The following is a 19,668-nucleotide window of genomic DNA, read 5'->3' as shown; positions in this document are numbered from 1 at the left end:
ACACTGTTGAAAATATAATTTTGATCAAACGCTATATATATATATATATATATATATATATATATATATATATCATCAGCCTGATTACGCCCACTGCAGGGCAAAGGCCTCTCCCATACTTCTCCAACTAACCCGGTCATGTACTAAATGTGGCCATGTTGTCCCTGCAAACTTCTTAATCTCATCCGCCCACCTAACTTTCTGCCGCTCTCTGTTATGCTTCTCTTCCCTTGGAATCCAGTCCGTAACCCTTAATGACCATCAGTTATCTTCCCTCCTCATTACATGTCCAGCCCATGCCCCCCTCCATTTCTTTTTCTTGATTTCAACTAAGATATCAGTAACTCGCGTTTGTTCCTTCACCCAATCTGCTCTTTTCTTATCCCTTAACGTTACACCTATCATTCTTATATATATATATATATATATATATATATATATATATATATATATATATATATATATATATATATATATATATATATATATATATATATTTTGGCTTAGTTTCTGAAGGAGACATTTACTAAATAAACAGATGAAGCCAAACACATGTTCTTAGCTGCTGTTTTCCAGTGAAGCAGTAAATAATGCCAATGCACATGATGTTAGCTTTGAAATGAGGATAGCATTAAGTACAATGATTGATACAGACAGCACAAGAATTTATTCCACATTTGGACACTGCAAGATGGAAAGCAACACATAACATGTACACTGCTTCCACACGTCTCCCATGTGAATGCAGCTTATTATGGATTGCACAAAGGACCAAATATTCTATAATGCAGTGCAATGTACTCATAACCATACCAAACAATTGCAATTATAACTTTACTCACTAAGAAATAACACCCAAATTGCTAGGCTATGCCATCAGAAACTGATCAGATTCCACAAAAAGATTAAAGCAGCAAAATATCATTCAGAATGAGGGCTACAAGTACATTATCGATGTTTGATTATATGGAGCTGCCAACTGTGAGTGGATGTGATACCTCCGCCTACTGCTGTGGCTTAAGCACCAGGCCATGGGCATTGGACACTCAATGGTGGCACTTGATTGCTGGCACAATGCAAAAGTGCCCACAAGCTGAGGCTTTGGCGACAATCCTTCAGTAGTATGCAGTAGTTTTATTTGTCTCGGGTGGTCAAAACAAATCCAGAGGCTTTATCCTGCAATTTTTCTTTTCAGGTCCCTTTCTTTTGGCCTTCTGGTAAGTATGCAGCCACACCCCTGCTATCATTGGTATCAGCCACTTGGTGAGATGGATGATAAAAATATTAATAAAGATGGACAAAAATGTTGCAGTTTTGGTCGAAAAGCTAAGCATTACTTGCGAGAGCCAGCTGCACGAAGGCCGATTAGTAATTTCATAGGTTGTATAAACTTGTAAGCATTCGCTAACTAAATTAACAAGCATGGTGTCACACTCGCACATGCACATGTGAACACATCTCAGTTGATCACCACGAACACTGGCTACCAAAACACTGGTGTGATGAAGAGTGGCTGCAGCAGCAGCGAGCGAATTGGCCTTCATTCTGCTGCTCGCATCATTGTGAGCTCAACGGCGAGAACACGGCACACACCAAGTCACCAGCTCTCGGCACACCTAGACTCTGCACCCACCACTTTCGTGATGGCACTCACGCAACCGCACTCATCGGCCACACAGTGTGAATCCCCGCCCTTTCTCCACTTGCCTGTGCAACAAGACCGAGCCACCGTCCTGTTTGGCCCACCCTTGCATGCTCTCACTCACACCCACGGCGTGGGTGCGCAGCCGTGATGTTATCACATTTGGAATTTGTATGGAATGTTACGGCAACGACAGTAGAAATTCGCATAGAGTGTCCATATAATTGCCATCGCAATAAAATAATCATTAGAAGATGTGTGCATAGCACGATGATAGGCCTCAGCTCGGGTCTTCTGTGTCACCTTCCTTGCCAAGTGACTTATTAGAGTGGTCATTGCCAAGCACTAAAGTAGGAATCTTGTTGTTCACAATGTATCAGTCATCATTTACCTGTGTAGAAAGCCACAGAACTTTGCCTTTCTAAAGGGTGTCCCTATGAACCCTGCCAAGATATGCAATGGTGCAAAAGCGTACATAAAGATGCACATAAAGTATGCCACAAGTGCCACACACTAATACAAGTTTACAGCATTTTGTGCGTATCTTGTCCCCAAAAAATAATCATTGGAAATAAGGACACAATGCAAAAAAGACAGGTATATGAGAGAGGGACCCGCACACAGCACTGTGTGCATGTGACTCTCTCGTGTCTCTGTATTTTTTATGCTGTGTCCTTTTTCCAATGAATCACCAAGCCCAAGCTTCCACACTAAGTCGGTTCAATAATCATCATTCGACTTGGACGCATGTACGTTTTGAAAACTATGCCCTCTCTACCTTCCTGTTAAGACCATCAAACTGCCCTCCGTGATCTGGAAGTGCTGGGCCTGCACTGCTGAGAGATAGGAAAGGCATGCAAGACAGATCAGATGACTGTATGCAAGACAGAGGACAATTATTGTCTGGGGACAAGATCAGCCCCAATGGGTGTAAGCTCCGAGTGCAGGCATTCTGTATGTTTGTATGCCTCCCTCCACCTTTCTTTTTGTGCCACTTCATCTGTTATAACCACATACCAACTCCTGCTGAGATGTTGGAAAAATAGTGTGGTCATTATGCAACTGCATAAATACTTTTGGAAACCATTCGAAATTCATCTTGTGCATAGAAATGGTTATGAACAGAATTTCTCGTCTTTGAACAAATACGCTGCACAGTGACTCAGGAGCATGACGAGCAGCACAGGGTGTGAAACTGTCCTGCACAATGTAGTCAGAGTCTTATGCATACTACAGCAAAGCTGTTTACCTCTGGGCCACTATGCATCCCTCGCATGTGTTCCTGGGTGGCTTGAATCTGTTTCGTGGAATGGAATGTGTGCACAGCCGACCATTTGAGGGAGACGGAAAAGCACAACGGTGGCGACAGTGCTTGTGCACGTGGCCTGCACTTCTGTGGCTATATGTCCCACGCATCGGAGGAGCCGGTGCTGCTGGAATGGAGACGGGTAGGGGAGAGGGAGTGTGGCGACAGTCTTGCAGCAATGGAGAGAAAGATGAAAGACAGGCGAGAGAGGAAAGAGGCATAGCAATGGCGCTGCAGCAATGGAGACAGGTAGGGGAGAGGGGAAAGAGTGCGGTGACAGTGCTGCAGCAATGGAGATGGGTAGGGGGAGAGGGGGAGTGTGATGGCGGCGCCTGTGCACATGGCCACATAGGGTGACCACCCGACCCACGACTTGTGGGACTGTTTCGCATTGAGGGCTATTATCCTGCACCAAGCAAAAGATATGAAAATCTTCAAAAATGACTTGCATTTCACACTTTATTATTATTGTTCAGCAGCCCCTTGATTTCAGCTGCACCTGGCAACCCTGTTCGAGGATGCATTAGCTATAAGCACTCCAAGCTACCAAAAAAGTCAGCTAGCTGTGGAGCTCACGGGGGTGACGAATGCTTCTGGCGCCAGCTATGCGTGCCCTCCCGCCGTTCTCCCCGATATGGGCCCCCAGTTGAAGCCATGTGCACTATCACATCTTTAAAACTTCAGTGCTTGGACTTCCAACATGAACTAATGTTCAGTGACCTTGCGAAAGTTGTTGCAGCGTTCCAGTTGACATCGGCCATGAACATGGACAAGCTGTATGATAAATTGTGCTCTCTGTAGCCAGCAATCAGGCAGGTACTCGAAGCGAAATCACAAGAATGTTTAGGGAACAAGTGGAGCAGCTTGCTCAAAGGTGCTGCTTTTCCAAATCTGACTGTATTGCGCTGTCAGTTGTGCTGAGCATTCCAATGACTAATGCGACTTTTTTCACTTATGACGGGAACTTGGAGCAGTGAACGAAGTCAATGCAGCGTGGACCTGATCAAGACCAAAATACCGGTGAAGGCAAACTGAGCAAACCTGCCATGAGTTCTACCAGTTCCTGCGATCAGACCAAGGCAGTTTAGAGGCGCTTCGATCTGACAAGAAATATGATTTCAAAAAAGTAAAACAAGCAGCATCAAGTACTTCCCAGGCTCTTAATCAACAATGTGTGGAAACTAAGCCACAGCTGCTTTGTGAGCGAATATTTTTGGAGCTGCCAAATTTTGCTGTTTGTATTAATACCTCTGTTTCGTGTCATATCATATTACAGTGATTTATAAAATAGTTTTGTTTACACAGATATGTATTTGAACTTCAACTTGTATCAGTTACTCTATTTCCCTGTTTCAGAGATGACAAAATAGTGCAAGAGAAAATTTCTTGCCGAAGGTTAAAAAATAAGTTATTGTACTTCATTTCTCACCGTGCTGTGTCAAAATTCCTCCCCTTCCCCCCATAGAAGGTGGTCCCCCCATCAATCAGGCTTGCTCTTCTGAGGTTTCACTAGAGTAAAACCTCATTAAACCGTACCCGCTTAAACAGTAGTTTTGTTTTAAAGGTAGTAAAGAGAAATCCCAGACTCGGCGGCCATTGAACATAATGTGTTTTGTATCCGCATAAACCGTACCAGCTTATTGCGTACATATCGGTTGACACGTAGTGTTTCCACTTTTCGTCGTGCAAGTACGGCGGTGTGTTGTCTCCATCGGGCGGCCCGGCAGAACAAAAAGCCCCAGAGATCAGCACAATGGCTTCCAAGCGCCCTATACGTTTGCACGTGAAGCCATGAAGCCACATCAACATCAATATCATTTTGGTGCTGTGCCAGAGAGCGTTGTGGCGTTGTGCAAGCGAGAACTCGCATCATGCCGAAACTCGGATAAAAAAGACGCCGGGTTACAGAAGAAAAATTAGACATTGTTCGTGCTATCGAACGTGACGCGAAAAGGTGGCGCTGGCAGGCGACGTGGGTCTACTGTTGACTATGGTGTGTGGCGTTTGGAATGCGAAGAAGTTGCTTGGCAGCGCTGCTGCGAGAACGAAGAGATGTAGGTTACGAGGTCCGACTTTCCACCATCGTTGCCTCTGTTGTTGCTGAAGTGTCGCCTAGCAACAGCGATAAGGATGACCTGGAAAGTGACAGCACGGGCGATTTAGGCTCGACAGTGGCAGAATCTGTGCGTTACGTCAGCCTCATGAATGCAATCGTCACAACGAGAACAGTACCCCACAATGAAAAGGTGCCCCGTGACTTCTGTAACGCTACCACACCTGTGCACGGAGAATATGCAATGCCAATGAGGAATCTGCCATGCGAGTGTTTGCCGAGAAGAGGGGGCTGGCTGAAAAGCTGGTTCACAGCTTCAGCAGGTGAGCAAACCAAAATCAAACCAAAATAACATGTTTGTCGCGCGAAGTAAATAAATACTGCATGTTTTTTCCCTTTCATCGCACTCTCTCCGAGTTCCGTTTTTGACAGGTAAGTGGGCGATCTCATGCTATTTCAGTTAAGTAGTACTTAATTTAACGTACCGTTTATGTACTTATTCCGAGCTCCGGCCAACTACTGTTTAACGAGGTTTCATTGTAACACCACGTGTGTCAAAGGTGCTGTTGCGGTTGCGGCAGATGCATGTGAAGTGCGGTGACCGTGGCGGCATGGTGTGGTTCCGTATGAAAAAGAAGTATGATTTTATAATAGAGAGTTTTAGAATAGGAGCCCCAAACATTTTGGGGCCCCAAAGAAATAGCGTCGAAGCCACTGCGCATGCGCGAGACGCAAATTGCGTTTGGGTTTTGCGTCGGGCACATTATTCCACTGATTTAGCGGGAGCCCCAAAAGTTGACCCAAAATATTTGTGTAAACAAACATGGCAGCACCCATCGAAGTGATGGCTCTAACCTAGCACCAAACTGGGTTCGATTTGTGGTAACGCATGAAGTTTGCAAGCTAGGAGAAGTGACTGTGGTTATCGCTTTCTCTCAACTAGCATGTGTTATGAAGATTGATTAGTTAGGTGCCGCTGATTCTGCATTCGATTGTGGATATTATGGCTTGTAGGCCTAACACAGCTTATAGCTTGGCTGGTGAAGGCACATAAAGTTGGTTACTCAAAACTAAGGGCAACTAATGTTTGGTGCTTACAGAATAAGCTCTAAATTGTAATTAAATGCAAATACACGTAGTCAAAATTATTATTCTTATCGTAATAAGCTATATTTTATTTAATTATTTCCAATAGCTTTTCTTTGACACCGTAATGGCGCTGTCAGTGCAAGACGCTATCCGCAAACGCAAAGCCCTATTTCAAGCTCTTCACTCCTGCGTGCCCCAATGCTAACACCCGCAAAGCTCTTTGGGGCCTCAAACTATTGGGGCCCCTATTCTAAAACTCTCTAATGTATGCAGCTTATGTATATGCAGCTTATGTATGCAGCCTAAACAGCTTCGCCGATAAGCCATCCCCGTATTAATGTTGTGGCCCCGCAAATTTATATGCAGTGAACCATGCCAATGTGTTAAGTCGATAGTGCTCACTTTGGCCAATGAAAAATATAGCAGTAGAAGACTTTCGTATAACTTAGACAGCAATAAGCTTTTAGTTGAATTTATAACAGCAATAAGTGAAAGTTTACTGTAATTAATGCAGTGATTTGGGCTTGTTGGTATGACATCGTGAGGCTTATAGCGTGTGAAAAGACGAGGACCTTCATCCTCGTCTTGTCACGCATTATAAGCCTCACGATGAAAGTTTACGATTGCCTTATGAACAATAGAGGGCATATATATTCACAACAGGAGCAGAGAATACAATGTATGAAACAATCTTTATCACATGATCACTATCCATGAAGATATTTGTTCTCCGAAAAGAAATTTTGTCTCTAGTCCACACTTCCTTTCCAAATTCAATCATGTTGGGCCAATCACTTGTGAGCCAATCAGAGATTTTACAGTGTCCACTTCTTTTTACTTGAACAGCCCTAGACACACACTACAGTTCCCGCCTCTCCAAAGCCTGGCCTAAGATGACAAAAGGCCAAGTGCAAACTAAAGATGGCAAAAACCCATAATTAACAAAGGTACTAGAAAGAAGGAAAGCTCAAAGGCCTCAGGTGTCTCAGATGAGGACCTCTTGAATGCATCCAATCGGAACACATTGTCTCAGATGCGCATCCATTCAGCCTGTGATCAGAACCACTTGCCAGGTGGACCAGCACCACTCAGTCTGATGCGGACTCTGTGAGGTCCCGGTCTTCCTGGAGCTCTAGCATGTGCTCAATCGGGTGTGGCCGGCCATCCGCACCAACACGTGCTGGTTGCACTATGCCACCTCTGCAACATCAAGAAATAAACAGAAGCATGAAGGAGGAAAGCCAATGTCCATCCCTTGCAAGATAACCATGGTTAGCATATGAAGATGCTCCACACAATGGGACACCATGTGTGTCAGGATTTGCAAATGTTCATCTCAGCACTTTGAAGCACTACCTAAATTATGCTGGTGCTGTGAGCTTAACTGAAACCACTCTATATTGTCGCAAGAGGAAAAGGCAAGCAGCCAGTTCCAAGCGAACGGCTGTTTACTGTTTGTTTCTGCAGCAGCTACCCCGCACACTTCTTCGTCCTTGGCTTCTAGCGTAACTAGCACGTGTCATCACCCCTCCCTCCAAAAAAGAAAAAGACGAGAGACTACTTCTCCATGCGACTAGACGAAAGTTAGGCACCCCCCCCCCCTCCCCCCCCCAGAAAAAAGCAGTTGGGGTGATGTTAAATGCCACAAGGAGAAAATAAAAGAAATGAGAAAGACAACGGAAGTGATAACAGGGGCCGCATCACAAAGTTTGTGGATGAGAGTCAGCGCAAGCGGTAGGACTTCATCCTGGTAACTTGAACAATGTCAGAGGAACATGGTCTACGGGAGGGGTGCAAAGTTTCGGCTGGAATAACTTCGTAGTTGACAGGACTTGGAAGATGCAAAACTATGTAGGGTCCAAAATATCACCACAATAATTTTTCTGAGTGGCCTCGTTGACGTATAGGGGTCCAAACCCATACGACATCTCCCGAGTTGTATGTGACGTCTCGATGGTGTATGTTGTATCGACAAGCATCTTGACTTTGTCGGGATAGAATTCGTTGCCGCGCAAGGTGCCGCGCTGCTTCAGTACGCTGAACAAAGGCGTCTGTATCTGGTGTGGTAGGTTGAGACGAAGTTGGTAGGAGCATCACGGCGAGCATGGTGGTGACATCGCATCCATAGACCAGACGAAAAGGAGGAAACCCTGTGGCATCTTGAAGCGCAGTGTTACATGCGAATGTCACATACGGGAGCAGTTCGCCCAATTTTTGTGATCCGTGGCGACATACATAGAAAGCATATTCGCAATCGTTTTGTTGAGATGCTCAGTAACCCATTAGTTTGCGGGTGATATGCAGTTGCCGTATGGTGCGTTGTTCCACACAGCTGCAGAATATCTCGGACCAATTGGGCAGTGAAGGCCATACCACAGTCTGTGATGACGACAGCGGGAGTATCATGTCGAAGGACAATATTTTTGACAAAAAAGTTGGCTACATCTGAAGCAGTAGCTCGCTGAACGGCTTGTGTTTCGCAGTATCGAGTGAGGTGATCGGTGGCGACAACAATCCAGCAGTTATCGGCCAAAGACTTGGGAAATGGTCCAAGTAAATCCATTCCAACTTGTTCAAAAGGTGAGCAAGGAGGTCGTACAGTCTGAAGCCGACTGGCTGGTTTCAGTGGTGGAGCTTTGCGATGCTGGCAATCTCGACAACTTCTGATGTACTGCTTCATGGTTTTTGTGAGCTTTTGCCGGTAGTACAACTGCTTGATCTTTGCCAGAGTATACGTGAAACCAAGATGCCCAGACGCTGGTTTGTCATAGCATGCACATAGAACGTTGTCGCGGAGAGGAGCGGGTACAACGAGCAGGAAAACGGTTGCCGTTGGGTGAAAGTCCGCTTGTATAGGATGTCGCCACGTAGGCAGAAAGAGGACAAGTGACGCGTGAACTGCCGCGGAGGTTGTGGGCGGCTTCCTTCAAGGTATTCAATCAAGAGCTGGAGCTGGGAATCTTGGCATTGCTGTTGAGCTAGGCTTAAAAACAGAAGAGTACAAATAAAACCAGAGTCGTCGTCAGTATCTAGTGGTGCAGGTTCGACGGGGGTGTGGGAGAGACAGTCGGCGTCCGTGTGTTTCTGGCCAGACTTTTAGAGGATTGTCACATCAAATTCCTGCAACCGAAGGCTCCATCTTGCGAGACGGCCTCAAGGATCCTTGACATTTGCCAGTCAGCAAAGAGAGTGGTGGTCGCTGACGACGCGGAAGGCCTCGTCCGTACAAGTATGGCCAGAACTTCTGGATAGACCATACGACTGCCAGACATTCCTTTTCAGCTGCTGAGTAGTTTTTTTCAGAAGCAGACAACGTTTGGCTGGCATATGCAATAACGCGTTCAACACCAGCTTGAAACTGTACAAGTGTCGCTCCGAGACCAACGTTACTTCCAATGCACTTCTGTGTTGGCCTCGGTGTCAAAGTGACCAAGGATCGGTGGTGTTTGCAGACATTGCTGAAGGTTGTGGAAGGCGACGGATTGTGCCGGGCCCTAAATAAATGTAACGTCGTTCTTGATGAGTCGTTGCAGAGGTGTGGAAAAAATTGGGCACAAAACGGCGGTAATACAGACAAAGCCCTAAATATCGGCGGATATCGTGCTTTGTCTTCAGTATTGGGAACAGAGCAACTGCCATGGCTTTGTCATGGTCAGGGCACATACCGGTGCTGCTGACAATATGACCTAGAAATTTGAGCTCCTCATAGCCAAAGTGACATTTTTCGGGCTTCAGGGAGAGGCCGGTGGTGAGGATGGCTTGAAGCACTGCCTCAAGCTGCTGGATGCGTTGTTCAAACGTGGTGGAAAAAAGAACTACATCGTAGACTAAAGTAGACTAAACATGAGTGCCAGAAGCTGCCAGAAGCAGCTACAGCTATCACGGATACATCATGCTTTAAGGGTTCTTGAATAACATGCTTAACATTGCTTAATTATTTGTATTTAATTTGTTCTTCTGTTTTTAGCTTGTTGTTTTAGTTTTAGATGTTCAAATTACTCTGCTTTATCTTAGTTGCGACTGTTTCATTTTATTTTTGTATTAATTTGGTGATTGTTCATGCTTTTTATGGTTATTGTATCAACTGTTTTTTTGAATTTTGGTCTGTCATATGCCCCTCCCCTCTATAATGTGCAAACCCTGAGGGTAAAATAAATAAATAAATAAATAAAACCAAAGCAAAATGCATTAATTTTCAAGCTCTGGCAAGTTCTACTGCACTGCCAGATAATACTGTTTTGGGTCTGTATAAAATGAACTTTACGCCATCCATAAAAACCCAAGGCGTAATATTCACAGACAGATCTCCTGGAGTGACCACGTTAGTCATGTTTGCTCAAAGGTACGAAAAGTCGTTGGTGTGTTAAATCAGAATAAAAGTGCATTACCTTTTAAAGTTAAGCCTCTCATTTATCATGCTCTTTTCCCTTCACACCTCAGTTACTGTTCACTTATATGGGGTAACACTACAGCGCAAAATATTCAAATGCTGGAAATACTTCAAAAGAAAGTGATTCGGACGATAGCGAACGTTTCTTTTTTACATATGCAAGAACTTTTCCAACAAAACAGAATAATCAGAGCTCATGACATATATAAATTCAAAACATTACTAAGCTATAGAAATGCTATGCTGGGAAAGCTCGATTCATTCCTAACCCTGGCAACTTTACAAGAAAATAGAAGTACACATTCATATCGTCGCCAGGCACCATGGTAGATCCCTTTCTCACGTACTAATTATGGCTGTCAACTATAGGCTTGTGCGAATAGTGCTTTATTGGTTTGAAGCAAATAGTAATTCTTCTCGAATAATTTCGAAGCGAATACTTCCAATAGTAGCAAGTAAGGAAAAAAAAAAAACGGCAGAGGGCTTAGGTCTGGGATTTATGCAAGGAAAGTAAACAACTTGATTATTTACAAAAATTTGCATATTTTTGTGCAAAAACACTAGCTGTTCCACATGCTGGGGTTTGAGGTGCTCCCTTCTGCAGCTTACAACGGCTCCTGCAGTCGAAAAAAGCCTTTCACTTCTTGTCTGGTGGCTGGTATCGAAAGATACCTAGAGGCAGCTGCAACCAGGTTTGGGTAAAGATACAGCCCTTGCTTTGCCACCACTCAAGGGGGTCTTCGGACCGGGAAAGAAGGAGGGCCTTCAAGTACCCAGCAACCTCATCCGAGATCCGAGGCTTGACTGATGATGTGCACGCAAACTGAAGTGTGTAAAAGAAATCCACACAGAGTGTCCTGATGGGTCTGCAGAGCAGGTGTTGTTCTCACTTGTTGCTGTACCATGTTGATCAACTGGCACAGTCTCTTCTGCTGCCATTGTGAGTAGAGTGAATGCCCATTGCTTTGCGGGTCATTCAGCATAACAGACATCTTTGTATCTAGGATCGACCAACACTGCCAATGCAGGAAGGTGTGACACCTTGATATCGGGGAACCTTGTCTTGATGCTACGCAAAAGGCTTGAGGCAAGCAACGCTGCTTCACCACCTTCGGAAACATGTTCAGCTAGAACCGCCTCGGTACACTGCAACAGGGGAATAACTTGTGACAGCATGGGATATCTGTCCCCAGACAGTTCAGCTGTGGCATGGTCAAGTGGCTTCAAGACTTGCACTGCTGCATTCATAAGCTTGCACTCACTTGCGTTCAAGTTTGGAACTGCGCCAGATTCTGAAAGTTCTACAGTGATGACTGTATGGAGCTTCACGAGCCTGGTCATCATGGCATGCTCACTGTTCCATCGCGTCGGGACATCTTGTAAAACATCGAAAGGGTCCAGCTGCATGTTTCTCAGAATTTCCTGAAGCCATCCTCAGGCTTTGGCACTATCTGTATCTAGCCACAATCACTCTGGCCTTAGCACAGAGCTGCAAAAACCCTGACACTTCTCTTTTGGCACAACTGAAGGCTGTGTCCGAAACAGGGCACACCACTCCAGGACGACCGCACTACTGCAAAAGTAAAGTTCCTTCCATTATCTGTAACAATGAAGATTGGCACAGTATTGTGGGCTGGAAGTTCCTACTCCTTGATGACAGTCGCGATAAATAACTCCAGGTTTTCTGCAGTGTGAGAGTCTGCAATCGCCGTGCAAGCTAATGCACGCACGTGTTGCACAAAGTCACTGTCCATGACGTGACAAGTTAAACAAACGTAGCTGTCATTTGCCCGCGATGTCCAACCATCAGTTGTGATTGAAAGCGACTCCACTATGCTTGCAAAAATGTCCCTGAGCTTCTTTTTCACCTTCTCTTTGCTTGATGCGTAGAGGTCCGGAATAATGGCTCTCGAGAACGTTGTCCGAGACGGCACGGCATAACCCGGCATAGTGAACATGTCGAGGAAACCCAGTTCTTCGACAATGTTGTAGGGGTGCATACCACAAGCTACGAAGCGAGCTATCATTTTTGTCATGGGCTTTTGGGGCTGACGCTTTCATTTTTGGCTTGAAACTGCCGGCTATGGATGGCTGTTGACCACTTGCCTTGCTTGCCTCCTTGAGCTTGGATGGCCTTTCGCGTGCGTCCCGCTTCTCTTGGTAGCCCTTGTGCATGTCCGGGTGTCCCCTTAAATGCATTGCTAGGGTTGAAAGCATATTTAGCGCCAGCAAACAAGCACGGAAGGGAGACGACATAAACAATGCGCTTTGTGGTGTCGTCTCCCTTCCGTCCTTGTTTGCTGGCGCTAAATATGCTTTAAGTTTACCAACACGCCCAACAAATGGCATTGCTAGGGTTGTTGTCGTACTTGTCGGGGTCTTCAGGACTGCCTTGCATTGAAGACCTCGAGCTTCGTTTCCCAGTGGAATCTTTACAAAAAAGTTCCAAATCGGATTGCTGGCCGCATGCAAGTCCCCCATGGTGCTCTCTGGAATGGTCCAAGGCGGCTGGGATTGATCAAACACCGCCACAGCAAAGACAGAGTCGCTCACTAAATGCAATTGACCATAACACCACACCGACAAGATGCATTTTTGTACGCCTATGTTCTGAGTATAGTTCTGTATTCCTGGCTTGGTTTGGGTTGGATTGGAAAAAGTATTACTGAATCCGAAACCGAAATTGCCGAAAACGCCTTCTCCCTGCCGCGTGTGGCTATTTGTTCGAGCAGAATACTTTGAAATTTCCGAATAACAAAATTCGAATCGAAGCGAATTGTGCATTATACGTTCAACTATTCCAAGATATCGAAAATTCGCACAAGCCTACTGTCAATGCCTTAAAAATACACGTCAAAAGCGTGGCAGTTTGGGCGAGTTGGTATGTCACAACTGTTTAAGGCTAGTAGCGCCGCTCAGGACGAGCAAAAAAGGAAAGAGGTAGGGGTAGTCAAAGGGAGCGGAAAACAGGGCGAGCGCTCACCCTGTTTTCCGCTCCCTTTGACTACCCCTACCTCTTTCCTTTTTTGCTCGTCCTGAGCGGCGCTACTAGCCTTAAACATACACTACCTTCCCTGCTTGACTATTTCAACCAACAAAATGTTTATGAGTTATCTCTAAACAAAACTAAAATATTGGATTTGTTCTTATAGATGTGCATTGTGAACTGCTCTAACAGTTCCGCAGAACTTATGATGTACTCTCGTTGTGTTTATATGTTCGCACTTGTAACTATGATTCCTAGAATCCAGGTTTCCGCTGCAGTGATTGTGCCCGGACCGCGTGGCAGGGTTTGCGTTGTGAACTCGATGCTGTAAAGGGCGCCCTTGCGTTTCTAAAATTCGGGGATGTGATGCCGCCCTGTGCTACGTTGTCGAAGTGTCCGTCGTGAAAGCAGCAGCCTATATGCAGATTCTCTTTTTATATTTTTTTAAACATAGATGCACATATATATTTGCAAGTGTGTAAAATAATTTCTAAAAAAAAGAATGTTTCCTGATGGTAACTTGTGTTTATTGCACACTTCTATTAAATTTGTTATACTTTTGTGTGTGTGTGTGTGTGTATATATTTCTGTGTGTGTACTTATGTGTGTATTTATGTGTGTACTTATATGTGTACTTATGTGTGTGTCAGTGGGCACGTGAGCAGCGTCGCAGCGACAATGACTAACAGACCGCCTTTGTTTGCCATCCAGGTGGTGCTTCCATTTGTGGCGCACAGCATCTACAGTATCTACCATCCTGCCCGTGACAGTGCTTCTTTGCACCAAGTGACGCAGTTTGCCTCCTGTCAATTGCCTCCGTTCGTTCATCAGGCGGCGCCCTCGAGATTTGTGAACAGTCCTTTCCACTCCAGAGCTGCGGCATGGTCATCGACAGCAAGTTCAACGCCAGTATTTAAGCGCCGGTATTCGTGGGACTGCTTCAGTGGGCACATGAGCAGCATCGCAGCGACAATGACTAACAGACCGCCTTTGTTTGCCATCCAGGTGGTGCTTCCACTTGTGGCGCACAGCATCTACAGTATCTGCCATCCTGCCCGTGACAGTGCTTCTTTGCACCAAGTGACGCAGTTTGCCTCCTGTCAATTGCCTCCGTTCGTTCATCAGGCGGCGCCCTCGAGATTTGTGAACAGTCCTTTCCACTCCAGAGCTGCGGCATGGTCATCGACAGCAAGTTCAACGCCAGTATTTAAGCGCCGGTATCCGTGGGACTGCTTCAGTGGGCACATGAGCAGCATCGCAGCGAGAATGACTAACAGACCGCCTTTGTTTGCCATCCAGGTGCTGCTTCCACTTGTGGCACACAGCATCTACAGTATCTGCCATCCTGCCCGTGACAGTGCTTCTTTGCACCAAGTGACGCAGTTTGCCTCCTGTCAATTGCCTCCGTTCGTTCATCAGGCGGCGCCCTCGAGATTTGTGAACAGTCCTTTCCACTCCAGAGCTGCGGCATGGTCATCGACAGCAAGTTCAACGCCAGTATTTAAGCGCCGGTATCCGTGGGACTGCTTCAGTGGGCACATGAGCAGCGTCGCAGCGACAATGACTAACAGACCGCCTTTGTTTGCCATCCAGGTGGTGCTTCCACTTGTGGCGCACAGCATCTACAGTATCTACCATCCTGCCCGTGACAGTGCTTCTTTGCACCAAGTGACGCAGTTTGCCTCCTGTCAATTGCCTCCGTTCGTTCATCAGGCGGCGCCCTCGAGATTTGTGAACAGTCCTTTCCACTCCAGAGCTGCGGCATGGTCATTGACAGCAAGTTCAACGCCAGTATTTAAGCGCCGGTATCCGTGGGACTGCTTCAGTGGGCACATGAGCAGCGTCGCAGCGACAATGACTAACAGACCGCCTTTGTTTGCCATCCAGGTGGTGCTTCCACTTGTGGCGCACAGCATCTACAGTATCTACCATCCTGCCCGTGACAGTGCTTCTTTGCACCAAGTGACGCAGTTTGCCTCCTGTCAATTGCCTCCGTTCGTTCATCAGGCGGCACCCTCGAGATTTGTGAACAGTCCTTTCCACTCCAGAGCTGCGGCATGGTCATCGACAGCAAGTTCAACGCCAGTATTTAAGCGCCGATATCCGTGGGACTGCTTCAGTGGGCACGTGAGCAGCGTCGCAGCGACAATGACTAACAGACCGCCTTTGTTTGCCATCCAGGTGCTGCTTCCACTTGTGGCGCACAGCATCTACAGTATCTGCAATCCTGCCCGTGACAGTGCTTCTTTGCACCAAGTGACGCAGTTTGCCTCCTGTCAATTGCCTCCGTTCGTTCATCAGGCGGCGCCCTCGAGATTTGTGAACAGTCCTTTCCACTCCAGAGCTGCGGCATGGTCATCGACAGCAAGTTCAACGCCAGTATTTAAGCGCCGGTATCCGTGGGACTGCTTCAGTGGGCACATGAGCAGCATCGCAGCGAGAATGACTAACAGACCGCCTTTGTTTGCTATCCAGGTGCTGCTTCCACTTGTGGCGCACAGCATCTACAGTATCTGCCATCCTGCCCGTGACAGTGCTTCTTTGCACCAAGTGACGCAGTTTGCCTCCTGTCAATTGCCTCCGTTCGTTCATCAGGCGGCGCCCTCGAGATTTGTGCACAGCCCTTTCCACTCCAGAGCTGTGGCATGGTCATCGACAGCAAGTTCAACGCCAGTATTTAAGTGCCGGTATCCGTGGGGCTGCTTCAGTGGGCACGTGGGCAGCGTCGCAGCGACAATGACTAACAGACCGCCTTTGTTTGCCATCCAGGTGCTGCTTCCACTTGTGGCGCACAGCATCTACAGTATCTGCCATCCTGCCCGTGACAGTGCTTCTTTGCACCAAGTGACGCAGTTTGCCTCCTGTCTATTGCCTCCGTTCGTTCATCAGGCGGCGCTCTCGAGATTTGTGAACAGTCCTTTCCACTCCAGAGCTGTGGCATGGTCATCGACAGCAAGTTCAACGCCAGTATTTAAGTGCCGATATCCGTGGGACTGCTTCAGTGGGCATGTGAGCAGCGTCGCAGCAACAATGACTAACAGACCGCCTTTGTTTGCCATCCAGGTGCGTAACCACATTCCTTTGAATGCTAAGAAAAGTGACAATCGATGCTTACTGCTGCTCCGTGCCCACGGGTGTTTTTGAGCGTGTTGACTGAATGCTTCAACAGCTGTCTTCTTTTGCTATTGTCGGGAGATGTGGAAGTAAATCCAGGTCCGTCTCACACGCGTACGAAAATTATCGGCGGTGCTTCGAGCGCAGACACCTCGAGCGAGGAAAGCAACAGTGCCCCTAATGTCATATTAACACAATCGGTGCAAAACATGGAAATACTTCGTATATTGAAGGAATTGCAGGCACAGTCAGTCGCGCTTTCAGCAAGTAATGGAGATATAAAGAAAACCATGGAAGAACTACGGAGCGGACAGCAGAGTATTAATTCAGCTCTCGCAAATATGAATTCCAGGCTTACGACAGTTGAACACTCACTTGAAGCAATTGACGGAGTAAAGCAGGACCTCGAATGCACTGCTCTTGATATTCGCAAACAAAATCAACTGCTGCAGGCACGAATTCATGAATTAGAAGACCAGAGTCGTAGAAATTATTTAATTTTTCATGGTATCGCCGATAAGAATGCCCATGAAACATGGGATGAAACGGAACAAAAACTTCTAAATGTCCTGTCAAAATACGTTGACCCCGAACTCTCGCCGAATGACATAGATAGGGCTCATTGATTAGGGCGGTATTCTGATTCTGGATGCCGTCCGGTGATTGTGAAGTTCAACAACTTCAAAACCAGAGAAAGAATTCTGAAGTGTAAAAAAGACATAAAAGAAGAAGACATTCAAGTGACAGAAGATTACTCATTTGCCACACGCCAACCACGCGAAAAACTTATTGGCTTCGCCAAATCACTGCCCGGCTCCCCATCTTTTAAGCTAAAATACAATAAGTTGGTCGTAAACGACAGATCCTACATGTATGACCCTGCAAACGATAAAACATTTGAGATTACCGCAGAACGCACCAAGCCGGTGACCCAGCGCACACCTTCGCCTCTCCCCGCTGCATCTAGCTCTTCTAAATCTGCCTAACAGTTACCGAGGGGCAGTGGCCGTTGTTTAAGCGCAGCTCAAACATCAGTTTTATTTACTAATATCTGAAGTGTCATCAAAAGACGTACTGAACTCTCCTCTGCCATAAGTGCGCGTTCCGCTGACATCGTCGTCCTAACTGAAACTTGGCTGCACGAATACATACGTGACTCTGAGATATTTGATTCATCAAATCAGTTCCACTTCTATCGTTGTGACAGGAAAGATCGGCAAGGTGGTGGCATACTAATAGCAGTCAGTAAAAAAATAGAGTCATATTCTCTTCACATAACGTCAAGCATTGAAATTATATGGGTATCTCTTCAACTAGGCTACCGCAGAATAATCCTAGGCGCACGCTACCGACCGGCTAATGCCTCTCCTACATTTGTTGCAGAGCTTCACGATACCATTAATGTCATAGTAACGCGTTACCCCTCGTCATCTATCTTTCTATTGGGTGATTTTTAACTTTCCGGTCATCAATTGGTCCTCGGTGCAACCATCCTCCTCTTCAGCGCTATGCAAGGAATTCACTAATTTATGTTCACTGTTCAATCTTACCCAAATTGTTACTCAGCCTACAAGAATTACTGAAGTTACGAGAAGTACATTAGAGCTCGTACTAACAACATGCCCAACATGCCCAGAACTGACTTCAGAAATAACCTACATGCCCCAGTTAAGCGAGCATTCTTTGCTAAATTTTTCTGTAAACATTCCCATACAAAAATCTGCTAGTCACACTAAAATAATACGCACGTATCATCGCGCTGACTTCAACAAAGTTAATAATGAACTAGGCTCTTTCCTGGCCACCTTTTTCGACAAATTCGACTCTCGATCAGTGAACGCAAACTGGCTCTTATTCAAGAACAAAATCTTAGATCTCACCAGCCGTTTCATACCCACTCGCATAATATCTTATCACATGCATGCGCCATGGTATAACGCGCATCTTAAGCGCTTGTCTAACCGTAAGAAACGCTTCTTCCGTTCAGCTAAAGAATCACACACTGAACATCATTGGTCCCGTTATCGGTCTGCAGCTTACACTTACAATTTTGCGGTCATGAACGCTAAAGCAAATTACCAGAATAACACTCTACCGGGTATGTTGCTCAATAACCCAAGAAAATTTTGGAGCGTCATTAACCCCTCTGAAACGTCTAGAATAATACTAACGAATTCAAGTGACGAACCTTTATCCGATACTGCCTGTGCAAATGTACTGAACGATGTCTTTTCGAGCTTTTTTTCAAATGGTGAAACTACGGATTTCCCTCAACTGGATCATAGCAACTTCCTCCCAATGTACCCTGTAGTCATCCATCCTGATGGTATAGCTAAAATAATTGACAATCTTGAGATATCTTCCAGTACTGGTGTCAATTGCATTACTACAAAGTTCCTGAAAAGTACTAAAATGTATTCATCACTTGCCTTAACTAAAATATTTCAGCAATCATTGGAAAACGGTGAACTACCGGCCGATTGGAAGATAGGTAAGGTGGTTCTTGTACATAAATCTGGTAATAAACACTCGCCTTTTAACTACCGGCCCATATCTATTACCAGCATACCATGCAAAATCTTAGAGCACATACTCTTTTCACATATTGTCACTTTCCTTGAATCAAACTCGTTTTTTCATCCTTCTCAGCATGGTTTTAGGAAGTCCTATTCATGCGAAACACAGTTACTCTTATTCACGCACAAACTTCACGCAATTTTAGACTGCCGCTCTATCGCCGGCTGCATCTTTCTAGATTTCGCGAAGGCATTTGATAAGGTTTCCCATCATCTTTTGTTACTAAAGCTGCGCATGGTAGGATTAGACACTAACATTCTAAAATGGCTTGAAGTGTTCCTTAGCCATCGTCAGCAATTTGTTTCTGTCAACAATGTTAATTCCACTGTTCACCCTGTTCTTTTCGGTGTGCCCCAAGGCACTGTCTTGGGGCCCCTGCTTTTTCTTATATTTATCAACGACTTACCCAGTAACCTTTCTTCTTCTGTACATCTTTTCACCGATGACTGCATCCTTTTTCGGCAAATAACAAATGATAGTGATAAGCACATGATTCAGTCTGACCTTAACG

General features: G+C 45.8%; 1 protein-coding gene across 6 annotated transcripts in view; it reads right to left on the bottom strand.

Moving 5' to 3' along the window:
• Positions 1–648: 648 nt before the first annotated feature.
• ric8a (ric8 guanine nucleotide exchange factor A) overlaps positions 649–19,668 on the bottom strand; it is a 513,564-nt gene continuing 494,544 nt past the window's right edge. For 4 of the 6 annotated variants that reach the window (XM_075691022.1, XM_075691025.1, XM_075691024.1 and 1 more), the window contains one exon: positions 6,764–7,290. In XM_075691022.1, the coding sequence (XP_075547137.1) occupies positions 7,179–7,290 (112 nt within the window). In that variant the 3' untranslated portion in view covers positions 6,764–7,178. Of the gene's footprint in view, positions 5,084–6,763; positions 7,291–19,668 lie in introns of those variants that run through there. The other 2 variants (XM_075691021.1, XM_075691023.1) reach the window with 2 other exon arrangements.

The sequence above is a fragment of the Dermacentor variabilis genome, chromosome 4 (genome assembly GCF_050947875.1).
Source record: "Dermacentor variabilis isolate Ectoservices chromosome 4, ASM5094787v1, whole genome shotgun sequence".
Classification (NCBI taxonomy): Eukaryota; Metazoa; Arthropoda; class Arachnida; order Ixodida; family Ixodidae; genus Dermacentor; species Dermacentor variabilis.
Note: the sequence above shows the minus strand (reverse complement) of the source record. Positions and strands in the feature narration are given on the sequence as shown.